At 44.1% G+C, this 14,407-nt stretch overlaps 1 protein-coding gene across 7 annotated transcripts in view; it reads right to left on the bottom strand.

Moving 5' to 3' along the window:
• Positions 1-14,407, bottom strand: part of LOC112983031 (poly(rC)-binding protein 3-like) — a 507,597-nt gene that overhangs the window by 134,988 nt on the left and 358,202 nt on the right. Inside the window, exon 1 of one of the 7 annotated variants that reach the window (XM_064506734.1) lies at positions 3,851-3,920. The exons of 5 other annotated variants lie outside the window; for them this stretch is intronic. Coding sequence is in view for 1 of the 2 variants with exons in the window: in XM_026099855.2 (XP_025955640.1) it covers positions 3,441-3,454 (14 nt within the window). In the remaining variant the exon portion in view is untranslated. Of the gene's footprint in view, positions 1-3,440; positions 3,512-3,850; positions 3,921-14,407 lie in introns of those variants that run through there. One more of the 7 variants, XM_026099855.2, reaches the window with a different exon arrangement.

The raw sequence follows: 14,407 nt of genomic DNA, 5'->3' as shown, positions 1-14,407 counted from the left end.
AGATACTTGGAATGTTTTTTACTCATTTTACAATTTGCTGCCTATTTACCCTATATTGTTGCAGTCAAATCCTGCCACCAATGTGCACGTCTTACTCAGAAGAAAAGTCTGCTGAGGCCACTGGACTGAATCTTGATGTTGTAACCACTACTCAAGAAGAGCTCCCAGGTTTTAGCTATGATAAAGTGCAGACATTTGAGGGTGTGGGTGAAATAAGAAAGTTCAGACTCCAAGTGACTGTTATACAGCCTTCAGAAAAACAAGGTCTGGTCTGAGTGGGAGTTTGGCCTGCAGAGGAACACATTAAAAAAATGCATTCATTAATCCTTTGGGGGGAAAAAAAATCTATTTGTGCTGTTTTGCTTTTTAAGTATAAATAACCACATTTTATCTTAAAAAAGAAACCTTACTCTCCATACTAATTTTATTTTAATTAATTTTTAATTTTAGTAAGAATGTAATTACCAAAAGCTTTCAGGATTCTGAACGCAAGTCAAGATGCTCAACAGTGTGCCTGCATGCAAGATAAAAGTCTGGCAGAGGACACAACAGCTTCAGGATACAGGGTAGCACAGCAAAGGGCCACTCGTGTTCAGAGATTATGGGACTGTTGGCTGGGAAACTTGGCATACTCTTTAAATGTGAATTAGCTGACCTGAACATGATTTCTGTGCCTGATCAATGACTGTTAATTACTGACAGGGCTTCACAAACCATTGCACTTTCTGAATGGTTTCACAGCTTTATGACCACTGTACAGGCACTTGGACGTAATACCATCTCCCTTTTCCCTCCCCACCGACCAGTGGACACAATTTCATAAAAACAAGCACATATGCCCTTAAGACTAGATAGATGTCCATTAAAGTTTTTCTGCTGGATTTTAATCTAAAAGAGCTGGCACTCAGCTGTTTTTTTTTTTTTTTTTTAATTAAAATCCCCTTCACTCAGCTCTTTTTTGCCTTGTGGCATATCGATCAATCACAAGCAGTTACTGCAGGATGCACACAGCTGGCAGGAAGCTATTCTGTCCCCTCCCAGTCCCCAGCACTAACTTTTCTTTTTTTCTTCTTCTTTTTTTTTTTTTAAACTTCATTAACTAAATGCACTGAATAAACCTTAACATCTCAGCTAAATCCTATTGGCCCTGGATTTGCTGCTTAATGCTAAAACCCAAGCGACCCATTTTTCTCCTGTTGATACTTCTATTGCTGACAGCAGCCAGCAGAGAAAAATATCCAACTTTAAAATATTTTAACGTAAGGAACAAAACCTGCAGAATTCATCGCTCACTCTCTCTGCTACTGCCCGTGAACTTTACATAAGCTCTGCTTCTTGTGTCAAAACCTCCTTGGCTTTTGTGCTTCACGGGAAACAAAGTGAGTCTGTTGCTTAGCAAATGAATGCAATAAAACACATTTTTAATAAAAAATGTTACAAGGGCTCTTTTAAAGAAAAACTATCTTGTAAATTCTACGAAAATAAATTTCTGGGCATCCCCCAATCTCCAGCCATGACATTATTACACTCTAAAGCAAAACACGAAAATGATGCTGAAATCAATCTGTGGTGCTAAAAAACTCTTTGTTAGCTCTTCACAGTGATTTTCAGTTAGTTGGGTGTCTATCTTCTGATGCCTAGAATAATTTGCCCGGCTGCTTTCTGAGACACAGCAGAAATGGCTGCAGGTTATCCAGCATGCCCCCAGCTCCCAGCTGCAAGCCCCCCTGCTGTAACGGGCCTGTCCCCTGCACCGCGCGAGGGGCACGAGCCACCACTCTTGGGCCACAATGGTCTCCTATCTGTGGTTTGCTCTGGGCCGGGGAAGCTCCCCTCCTGGTTTCCAAAAGTCACTGAGCACATTTGCAGAAATCCAGCAGCAAAGGCTAGTCTTGCTTGCTCTTTGGTACCTAACCAACACAGCAGCCCTCTGCTCTGACTTATATTTTTAATGACATATTTCACTTTACAATAACATCAGACCTCAATCCCCAACACTACTACAGCCAAACAATGAGCCAAACTCTGACAAGAAGGGCCACATGCTAAAGTAGCTATTGCTGTGCACTTGCGTCCTTCTCCCGGCAAGTTCTGCAAAGGCTGAAAAAGAACCGAGGAAATGCAACATCTGGTAGAAGCCCAATTATTTGGAATAAAGATTATATATCTAAGCTACTTAAAAGTAAACCTAATCTAACATTAAAGACATGCAGCAGAGGTTACACGTTAAGAGCACTAGTAAGACATCTTTCATAAGATGACTTTCAAATAACGGCTCTTCCTTGCTCACTGTGCACTTGTGTTAATCTGCTTCTTACCAATACCACTAATGGAGTGTTTATCATATTTCTAGCTTCTCCAGAGCAACAAGAAAACTATACTGAGCCATGTAAGAATAAAATAATACATTCATGTTTTTATGCATTATCATACCACTTACTCTAAGACATGTTCAAACACGCTCCTTGAAGGGAGCGATTGCGACTGATTTCAGTGTTATGAGAAAGGTTCAGAACAGGATAAATAGGAGACCAGGAGTGATAAGGAATGGTGCTAATAAAAAAAAAGTTATATTCTTGAGAACTTATTTTTGCAGCATGGACACAGATAAGAGATATCGGGGGCAAAATCTTTTGTAGGAAACCAGCTATTTCAGACTACGAAGCACATAAAAATATTTTTGTGCACCGATTACAGATTAAGAAGTTGTGGAGTAATAACCGCAGCATCAATTACATTTTTCATTGGGGTGGTGAGGAAATATGATGAAGAGAATACTAGATAAGTGACTTTTTTATAAAAATAAACTGAAGAGAGGCAGCATGTGTACCCATAAACCTTTTAATAAGCTCTTGCCTGACTCCGGCATGCCCAATTCCTGGATTCCACTGGGAATAATCCACAGTGCTAGTTCATGAACTTTGCACCAGGAACCTTTTTAGAGATAAGTCGGGGACAAATGGATTACCAGCTGCTCAACTCCCTTTATTACTGCTGTGCCACTTCTAAAACCTTGCAGAAAAGAGGCAAACCGGCCTCCAGCTAGGCTGGATGCAATGCCTACTTCCAACGACAAAATTAACATTTATTTTAATAGTTCAAGGTAGACATGCACAGGCAGCAAAATCCAGCCACAGTTGGAAGTCGCTATAATCTACACCAGAATTGTTATTAAGCGTTCGGGTAACCCCTATTATCTGACCGTATTTTATTTTTCCAGTGGGTCTAGTAAGGTTAGCAGAAATGCAAATAACACAGTTTGTGTATTAAACATAACCACTTTCTGCTTAATGTAATAGTCTAACAAACGTAGCAAAAAGACTTGAGTAGAGTTTATGGCACATAGTAACAAAAGTTGTTGCATCCTTTAAAAAAAAAAAAAAGAAAAGAAAAGAAGAAAGAAAGAAAGAAAGTCCAGAGCCCCCCTTTATTGGCATTACCGTAACACTACCATCCATAGCCCAAGTTTTCCCTGAGAGAGGCACGCTCCGAAATCACACTTTTGCTGCCGGCCGCACAACGCGCTCCGCCGCGCGCTCCGCTCCGCCCCGCCCCGGCTGCTTCCATCGGCGAGCGCGGAAACCACCGACCAAGGAGCCTCCGGAGCCCGGGCGGCTGCGCAGGACCACGGCGCTTCCCACACTCGCACCCCAAACCACGGGAAAACATCCCCCTCCCCTGATTTCGGCAGCGCCGCCGCCCTGCAGCCCCTCGGAGCCTGCCCGCGCCCAGCTCCGGCCTCTCCCGCTTCCCACCGAAGTTGCAGCAAACCGCTAAGTGCGGGGGGCTGCGGGACGGGGGCTGCGCCTGCACCTCGGCCCCGGCCGCCGCCTCGGGCGCGGTTACTCACCGAAAGGCCGCACTTGCCGCTCGCCAGCCCCGACCCGCGCCCGAGCGGCGCTCGCCCGGGCAGGTGCGGAGCCGCGCGCCCGGCCTCGCCCCCGCGCCAGCCCCCGCGCCGCGCCGGGCCCCCTCCGCCCGCCCGACAGCTTCACAAGCAAAGAAGACCCCGACAGCGCGGGCGGCCGCCTGCAGGCGCAGCGCCCCTCCGCCCCGGCTGCCCCCGGCGCGGCCCCGGCGCCGGCCCCGACTTGCCGTCCCGCGCGCTGCCTCCTGCGTCCCGGCGCGGACAGACGGCCGGCAGCGCCGAGCCCCACGAGCACGAGGCAAAGCGTGCCTCTTCCCCCCCCTCCTTTCCTTCCTTCTCCCCCTTCCTCGCCCAGCTTAGCCCCCGGCAGAGCCGCCGCACGCTCACGGCCCCCCCGCCGCCAATCACCTCAATTAGTGCCACATGAGAGGAGCTTCTGCCCCAAATCTGCTTAAGAAAGGGCCAGAGGGCAGGGCAATCTCCTTTGCTCAACAATGACCAGAAGCTGCTATAAATATCCAAACAAAAGCACTGTCAAGGCCAGGCATGTCACATCCTAATGTGATAAAAATTGTAAAGACTCGAAGTATACCAGAAGTACAAAGGAGGGAAAATAAAAAAAGAGACAAAGATTAAAAGCAATCTCCGCCTTCCTACCCTCTCCCCCAGTATGTAACCTTGTAATACGTTATCAAAGTTTTCTATTTCTCTGTGCCAAGTTATTATCTTTTCCGCGTCCTGAACTGCTTGCTCAGAATCCTTTTGTGACAGCTGCATGCTAATATTTATAGGCATCCAAGTATATGTATCTTATATAACCAAGTAAAGTGACCAGAGGGCCGGCAAGAGGTAGCCTTCCACCTCACAGATACTACATCACAAAAATAACAGGAGCAACTATTACACCACATCAGAACATTAATAAGAGAGTCCCAACACACCCCTAAATTAATCACTGCGTTAACAAAGTTCACACTCTGCTGCAGCTGTATCAAAACAGGGGGCTTAAATCTGATTCGACAGAGGTGCATTTGATGGCAGCATAATCCAGCAGTATGACTGAGGGCCAAGTCCAGTCTGAGGTTTTTTAACTCCATGGTGAGTTAAAACTGAAAACTAACCCCAAACCACGTACAAAAAAAGAAGAAAAAAGGTGGATCCCACATGGTGCCTCTGCTAGCCGTGCCTAGACCGAGAGCTTTGACACCACTCTGCAAACACCCAGTCTGCGCTGCGGCGGCTGCGGCTCACTGCCGGACGCCGCTCGCTCCAACCCGGGGAGGGCAAGGAGGGAAAGGGAGTGGTTTCCGTGCCATTTGACTGCTCGCAAACTCAGCAGTGCCTCCGAGATAGTAATTTCCAGCCTGTTGATGGCAGGATGACAGCAGCAAGGTTCACCCGAGGGGAAGCCGCTAGTCACGGTCACCTACTTCCCCCCAGACACTCCCCAACGTAATCGTGGCACGGGGAGGGCGGCCGGTCACGCGCTTAGCTGTCCCTCCAGCTCTCGCGTCTCATGTTTATATACATAATCTATGTAAAAGCAGTTAATCCTATTGACTAACCTCGTGTTCTTTTGGGATGCAGATAAGAACCATCTCAAATTATCCCATATTTCCTGTGCTCAGTTTCCTCCAACTTGACAACAGACTTCTCTTTACCTACAAATACTTTTTTTTTTTGCACACCTCTGATCATACTTGTCTGTCCTGCTGCAATGAATGCTGCTTTCTCACACTGAACCTATTCACATGACTTTCTCAGCACCCTCATCCTCAAAGGATGTCCAGAGATGGATTTATTAATTCCCCGATTAATTCCCACATGCCCTACATAACAAAGAACGCATTTTTCAAAGAACACTTGAACAGACACAAGTAAAAGAGAGGATACTTAAGTGAAGCTCAGGCAAAACCCTAAGCAGAAAATTGTGTGTATGGGCTTTTAGGAACAAAGGTGCTCGCAAGATTTCCAGACGGCAATGGAAATAGTCTTTATTTTAACAGAGTATTTTCAGTAATGCACAGGGCACAGATGCAGAACAGTAACACCAATATGAACAGCACGGACTAAGCGTCCTTGGACCAAAGCTGACAGCCCACGGCGCGACAAAGCTCCCCCGGCGGCTGCGCGGGCAGGGGAGAACGGAGCAGGGAGGCCCCATTTGGGCAGAGACTGGATGGTTTGGCCACGACGCCCAGCCCAGCGCCTGGGGGTCTCGCAAGCCGCCCAGCTGTATTTGCAAAGCATTGCAGTACAGCTAATAAACCCTGGCCAGCTCCACTGCCTGAGCTATACGTAGGTGCCAGCTTTCACCTCAAGCAGGGCCAAGCCTGGGTGCCTCCACAGTGGCGGCACAGCCATGCCCTGCATTGCAAGGCAGTGAATGGACTTTCACCAAAGGAGAAAAATGAAATGCAGCAGCCACACACACACCCCTCCCCCCCCCCCCCCCACCCCAGGTAAGCACTGAAAGAGCTCTAGAGTAACGAGCTTACCTGGGAAAAACATGACCTAGAACTCACATGAGCCACTCCATAGTTGTAACTGAGTAACAAGCTAGCAAAAATAAGTCACTAATGGAGTGAAATGCAAGACTGCACGGTATAAAAACCTAGCCAGCCGAGCAGACGAATACATTGGCAGAGCTGAGCTGTGGACACCAGAAATGAAAAAAAAAAATCGCTCTGAATCTGAATTTTCGGTGTTTTTTGTATCTTTCACTTCCTGGATCAGCTATCGTTGGAGAGTTCAATGACAAGAGGGAAAAAAAGATAATAAAAATAAACAATATTCCCCTGTCTTGCCAAAATAATGTGTTCAAGCTAATCTGGCTTGACCTGGTCCTCACTGCTTTTCAAGCTGCCTTCCCTCTATCCACTTGTTCAGCCTATGGGTAAAAAACGGCAGAGGAATCTTACTACCTCCCTCAAAGGATGCTAAAAACAGTGGTAAACTGCACATATGGAAATATGCGTCAGCGACAGAGATTCAGAAGGGCACGAGTGCTCTCCTTCGTAAGCTTGCAAGCATTCAAAAAGCAGTTTGCTTTATAGCTCAAAAACTCTACATTTGAAGATAAATCTAAGAAAGATACAGCAGACATCCCCACGAGAAATGTCCCAAGAAGGAAAAGGATAAAGAAAAGATATCATTTCGTTTGTACATAATTTACTATATATTTACATTTTTTAATGTTTATAAAATATTCTGCCAATGGATCAGAGTAAGACTTCCTGGATAGCTATTTCTACCTGAACGTGCTTTAAGTTAAATCATTATGGTAATGGAAACTTGGAATAGATGTATTGGGGCTCAACATCTGACATAGGCTCCTGAAGGAAATAAGCCTATATAGGGAAAGCTATCCTCAAGCACTGGTTGAAGTTTTCCCTTAAACACTGTTTTGTTTGATAAGTGAAAACTGACAACACCACCAAATCATCTAGTATTAGTGTTCTTTTCTTTCACATGTCCCTGCTCTTGGAAAAAAATAATAACGGATTATGCTATTTCTTTGTCTGAATAAAATGTTGCAGTTCCAGAGATAAAGATGTATTCAGCAGAGCAATTAAATAGCTAAATAAATGAATCAGCAGAGCAGAAGTGACAGATTTAATTACTGCTTAGAGCTAGGAAGGGGAACTAATTATGGGGTTCATGAACCACACGCCATTCTTCTCCTTAAGCATGTGCTCCGATTCTTCTTGATCAGGCTCAGCAAATGCAGCAGCAACATGCACCAGATTTTTTAAAAAATGGGGGGAAAAGAAAGAATTAAAAAGCTACTCAAAATTTGAAAATAAAGTCTAATCTTTGTCTGAAGTAAGAATATTCAACAATCCATTTTAAAAAGCCTATGTTCAACTGAATAGATGCCATGAGTTAGAGAAACTTCCTGTTCTCCAAAAAATCAAAGCACAGTGAAGTTCACTGGATGTGAATAAACCAAGGATTGCAACACAAAGCTGTGCTAATTGAGGCATAAAGCATATAGCTATATCAAACGATCAGGAACCCTATTCAGCAGAAAAGTAGCTATGGCTGGGAAACTTTCAAATGTTGTTTATCCTGGCTCTCTATTCCTTCCCTCTGCCCACCGCAACAAGCAATAAAGTTTTTAAAAAAAGTTTTTATGGCAAAAAGCCACTTGAGCAGAAAAACAAGTTCCTTAGTTTCTACCTTCTGTCCCATTGCCCTACTTTGCCGTTACTTTACCATCCTAATTTTATTCTTGTTTAGAAAGACTGTAAATGCCAATTATCTGAGCTTCACATTAGAATCACTCCCATGCAAGACTACCTGGACAGCGAAGAGATCAGGTAGATGTGCGCTATTTTCAAGACATCAGTTTAGGCGCAGGGTATCTGAAAAATAATAATGGCCTCCAATCCCAGGAAGACGACTGAACTGAACCTCTTCACAGCTTGGGTTTGGCAGAAGTTTCATCAGGAAGTTTCAACTATTCATGAGCACTGAGTTCCCCGGTGCAAACGGCAGCCCCAGCTGCCCACAGAGAACGCAAGAATTGCCCCCAGCTGCTAAAGACCACCAGCTACAGAGCCTCCAGTGCCAAGCATGGTTTTTCCACTATACCTCCTCAAACAAACAGGGTGTCATAACCCAAACAAAACCCAAGGAGCCTTCCACTATAATTCCACAAACATAAAATCCTTCCCCTGAGTAGTGGGAGGGGGAGACAGTATAAATTCCCTGCATGTACCACATTTGAATCACACTGTTTAAAGATCTGCATTATTTAGGTGAACTTACAGGAGGGAAAAAGAAAGGTATCACTTGAGCAAAAAAACAGCCAAGCTGTATGGGTTTTTTAAATGAATTAGTAGAGGTAAAAGAGGGGAAGTATTACACTGATAGCCAACTGTTTTCTAAAGAAGAAAATCTGGATGTGTTGTGATGTCTTCTTTAGCACCCTGTTCAAAGTCAACGGATTTACTGTGGGGATTGATGACTCTTCATTTGCCTCTGTTTTCCTAAGAATACTGTGAAAGAAAGAGATAATTAACTCCACAGGGCTGACCTCCTACACCATTTTGAAAAATAACTGGAATTTCCTCTCCTCTGCTGAGCCTGAAAGGTTATAAAAAGCAAAACACCACGCAAACAGTAAAACATCTCATGGCTGGGAAAGATCTAAATCCATCCCAGCCATGGTCATGTTCTTCCCCACCACCAGAAATTTTGCCAGAATGGAAGGAACTGTGCCCAAACCCAGGGATGCAGGCTAATCCTCGGGTAGGCTCCCTGGACAATCACAAATGCCATGGTCATCCAAGATTACAACATCAGCTCTGCTTGGCTGAAATTCTCTTCTCTGAAGGCCGCCAGCAACAAGGGCTATTGGATCAATAAAAGCCAAAAGTAACCCTGTCTTGAAAATCAGTGCCTGGGCTTCCCATCTGTCTTCTGAACGCAGGGAGACTGTATCTGCAGGGAACCAGGAGCTCTGTAAAGCCAAGATAAGGTAACAGCAGGATTTTTTTTTTTAAACTGAATTATGGTATAACTCTGTAAAGGAGACATCCCCTGCCTGGAATTTCAGTGCAGTTAGGTCAGAAGAAAAATGCGCTTTGTACCTAGACACACAGCAAAGCGGAAAGGAGGGTCACAGAGGAGTTGTGCTTCAAAAAAGACACTACACCTGAAAAAATGATGTACAAGTTGGATTATTACCCATACCACATGAATTTTACAGCACGTGTTATCCATTTTAATGAAGTGTGATGTCTACAGAAAGTCGCTAACGTACCAGTGATCATGAACCTTGCAGAACATATGCACAATCGGTATCATCCTGTAATATATATTATTACGATTGCATAAATAGCCTCAATGGAGTATGAGGAATTGAAAAGAGTCCCATCAACAGGGGTGGCTAGTCAGAAGGCTGATGAAGGATAAAAGGAGAATATGCCCTTGGAGCACAACATTTCTGATCTCAGGAGGCCAAATCAACTGTATTTATCTATGTCACACTCCCTGGCAGGCTGACATCAAAATGACCCTTTAAATATCACAAAATAGGACATGATTGGCATTTGTATGTGCATCTGAAACCATGGCTCCAAAGGAATACAGGGCATTGGGAAGTGGAAATCACTCAGAAGTGAGCTAGCCACCTGGGAGGAAGGCTGACTATGAATTCAGGATCTTCTGCTCTCACAGCATGACAGTGCAAAAGAAATTCTTCATGGGACACTTGAAACAGCATGAGTCACGTTGTTAAGTATAGACCAGAACTGTATTTATCATTGTTTTATTTATAACCTTTCACTTTCAATCTTGCACTTGGATGTCCGCCCTCAAGCCTTGCTTAACATAACTTTGCAGCATTTCACCACTCAGCCGTTCTGGTGCAATGGAGAGGCAAGACGAAAGGTAAAGCCAACAAGTTCTAAGCAGAACACGAACACACAGGAGGGTGCGCAGAGGGTCTTGAGACATGTGCATCTTCTCTGACAGGGTCATGGTAGCCCAGAGCTGGCAAGTATTTCCCTCCACTACTCAAAGTGTCACCAGGGCATGGGTGGGAAGGGAGGACTCTACCAGCAGGGAAAGGACTAGTTCCTGCAAGAAACAGGTGGCAAAGCAATACGCCAGGGTTCTGGGTGAATCCTGAATTTTCCAGCAGGCTCTGATACTGTGTTTGACTGTTACATTGAAGGTAGAGGGTCATTTTTCACTGCTATGAGGAACATGCCCGCTTACCAAAGTTACTCTCGAGTACTGGGTGAGATGGCTTGTGAAGCTTTACAGAAGACGTGACTAAGTGTATCAGTGGGTGTAAGAAGGAGTTGCTAGTTGACTGTTAGAAAGAAGAAATTACTGTGGTTTTGGTACAAGGTCTAAATAACATTTATTCAGTACCAATCACGGAGCTAAAAATAATTTAAAATCACCCACCATTCTCTCTTTTTAAAACTCAAAGAAGTGATCCTTAGTGATCCTTTTTTTGTTGTTTTTTTTTGGCATGCTCCTAATAGTTCATCGAAGACTGGAAGCAAACATCCACTCCTCAGCAAGGGCTAACAGAAAAAAACAATCAGGTTCCCTGACAGCGCTGACAACTGAAATAACAGGAGTCACTGCCCAAAACAAAGCCAAAGTAGGTTTTACTCTACCATTAATTTCTGCTCAGAATACGTACACACTACGTAAATTTGAACACTGGCCAACCTGCTGGCTAAAAAAAAGGTTACTTCTGACGTTAGTAGGAGAATCCCAGGATTCCCCAGATAACCAGGATAAATCATCAGTGGTCCAACTTCATAGACGGATAACTGGATATGATCTTGTAGATCTGAATCAGTGAAAAAGGGCCAAACATACAGTGAGACAACTTTGAACCTTTCTTCTAGTGCGGTGCCACACCAAAGAGGAAGCAGCCAGTAGAATAAGGAGCAGGAAATCTCATCCTCTCGAGCCTCATAAATACAACTCTTGACCTAATACAAATATTAAAAAGGGGGATTATAATCTGGCTCACTGTGACACCTTTAAGCAATCAGAATGAAAAGCAATCCTGATTTGTAAAACCAGAAAACTAGTTATGCTTTAAAATTCTGACACTATGGGAAAAAAAGGCTGTAACAGGAGGCAGTATCACAAGCACAAGATGGACCAAGACAACAACTCACAAATCTATAGGAATAGTTCAATTCCATCACTTAATATGAGGAACAAAGCTCCAGGATACAAAAATCAGTCCAACAGTTATGGACAGACTTGAGAAGTTCCACTTCCAGACTCTGAATTTGGCTTCTGGATTTGTAATTGCTGGAAGTTCCCAGGACCACTGTCATGGGCAGAATGTGTAAAACTCACCAGGCTAAAAATCCCCCCAAACCCTGGGGAGCTGGGAAGCCAAAACTGCACCACTTTTGTAAATCTCAAATGCAGACAGTGATGGCAGAACATCCAGCCATCCCTGAATGATGAAAATCATTTTTAATACTGACCTGTTGGGAGTCACAACAAAGAAAACGGAGTAGAAAAAGGGAACCACAACAGTCAGGAGCAGAGACCAAAATGGTGATACTGTCATCTGTAGCTTAGAACAAGTAGCACGGTACATACTACATTTAGACTCCCTGAATTTCTAGGTACAAATAATGCCACGATTATTCCTCATTTATGACTATTGACATTTTGTATGCCTTTTATTCTAAAGCCAGCACAAGCCTCAGCTCAGGCAAAATTGACGGTTACTCCTCCTAAAATAAGAGATGGGCTAGAGCCACTCCTGCCTGCCACAGAAAAGTGGGGAATTGCAAGGGAGACGTCTGGAGGATCCACGTTGCTGATCTTGCTGCCTCCAGGGAGCTGCGCGAGCAGAGAGAGAAAGCCCAGCTGCTGGCCTGGGCATGCTACCAAGAGTTTCCACTCCTGCTCTGGGGGCAGCAGCAGATTCAGTCAACCTGTTTTTCCCAGTCCTAATATGGACAAAATTGGGGGGTGGGATGGGGTAAAGGGACACACACTTTGTCTTCCCAGCAGCCTGCTGCCTTAGGCAATTTGGACTTTGCCTGTGCCTACAGCCAGTCCAGTCTGCTGCTGGAAGCTGGGGGCTTGATTCACTTTGCATCGCCTGCCTTCTCGGAAGATTCAGCAAAGACCATCTTCATCAGCGTTGTCTTATAAGTCTTCTGAGAGTCAGGACTTCTTAGACACAGAAAGTCTGCCTGGTGTCAATCTTAATTCCACGTCCAGAGACATCCGGACAATCTCATTCTCAAAAAAGCAAACAATTTGCCTAAAATGATCACGAGTTTTTTAATAAGCCGTCCATATGCTGCTCTTCACATCTCTTACGAAAGAGCGTGAATACAGTGAAATTCTGATGTAAAAGGCTGCGAGGAGATCTTTTAAGATGCTGATGCAGCAGGAGAGTTATCAGTGTACCAGTGTAGAGTGTTTGATTGATGTTTGATCAAGAAACTACTGAAGAGCTACAGAGCAAATAATAGATTTAAAAACAGCAATGGCCCTGGAGCCTGTATTGGTGGGTGCTTGAAGTACAGCAGCATCAGAACCCACTTTGCATTGATAGTGGCAGTTGACAATTAAATTTCAATAAATATTAGGGCTTCAAGCAAGAGTTATGAAAGCCCAATGCAGGTATGTTTCTTACAGCTTTTCTGACAGATGATACCAAGGTTAGCCAAGTCCACTTGTGTAGCTAGCAACGACAGGAAAAAAAATGCAGAGCAATAATTTTTTTCAACATAACATCATATGTTGCCCATAACGACTTTTTATATCCAACTTCATAGCCTACCTCATTCCATTCTTTTTTTAAAAATGTCAGAAACTTTACAGAGAGGAAGGATACTTCAGTGATGCTCACCAAGTTCAATACCCTGCTACACCCACAGATGAGTGGGATGAGAATAGATAACTGTTCCTAAACGTATCCATACTTTGTGACTCTTCCTACTCTTCTGAGCTTTTCCTTTACTGTCTTTGTACCATGTTGCTCCTCTCTGTATAGGGCTGAGGGACAGCCCTGCACCTTCTACACAGCAAGTATTCACTGAGGAGGAAGCAGGGAAATGAGGGCTTTTGCGGGGGCGGGGGGGGGGTATTTGTAGGCCTTTAGCTATGTATAAAACACTATAATGAAAGAGAATATCTGAGAGAATTGATAAGACCATTTCCATAAACACACACATCAACGGAGGGACATTTTCTGATAAATCAACCCCAAAATCTTCTGCCCCATCAAATTTCACTCATATGCATGTAACTGTTGGTGAAAAAAACAGTTGATATTAACAGGTATATTAACGATATTAATCAAAACCTTTCGAGTGATCTGATGAACCAACTGCAGGCCTACTTTTGTTAACCTTCCCTCCTCACTTGCTCTACTTCCACCTTTTTTGCCTCTGTGATTCAAAAGAGATAATGAGCACTTCGGAGTAGGGATGGTGTCTCCCTGAAATAAGCATTTCTACAGCGCCCAGTGCAAAGGAGCTGCTACCCTTGCAGAGGGCCCAAGGTAGCTTCAGCTCTAACCACAGGAGGCTTCACAGCCTCAGTCCTGTGGGGCACTCACATAATCTGGTACCAGATGTTGCTGCCCCAGGCTGCACTGCTCAGCCACTGCCAGAACCTAGCCCTGGGATCTTTGCCTCTTTTTATATGTGTGTGTGTACATATATGTATGCATGTATGTATGTGTATTTATATAGGTGTGTGTATGTATACAAACAGACAACAAATATTGATATTATATATTATATATGTATGTACATACATACCTATAGGCTCATGCACGCACACACACACATGTATTCATGTGTATATATATGAAATGTGGACCTATTTCAGCTTTCCTCACTTTTTAGGGTGGTGAATATGCATACACATCTATCTATCTGTAACTAAAACTATATCTATACTCAGGTATAATTCTGAGAAAATTCCTAGGACTCATCCCATTGCTTTGTGGCACAAGCTGCACTGAAACTTTTAATGTTTTGCAGGTGATTATTTTGGTATGACTGCTATTTCATT

The sequence above is a fragment of the Dromaius novaehollandiae genome, chromosome 2 (genome assembly GCF_036370855.1).
Source record: "Dromaius novaehollandiae isolate bDroNov1 chromosome 2, bDroNov1.hap1, whole genome shotgun sequence".
In the NCBI taxonomy this organism is placed as follows: domain Eukaryota; kingdom Metazoa; phylum Chordata; class Aves; order Casuariiformes; family Dromaiidae; genus Dromaius; species Dromaius novaehollandiae.
This window is presented reverse-complemented; position numbering and strand designations above follow the sequence as displayed.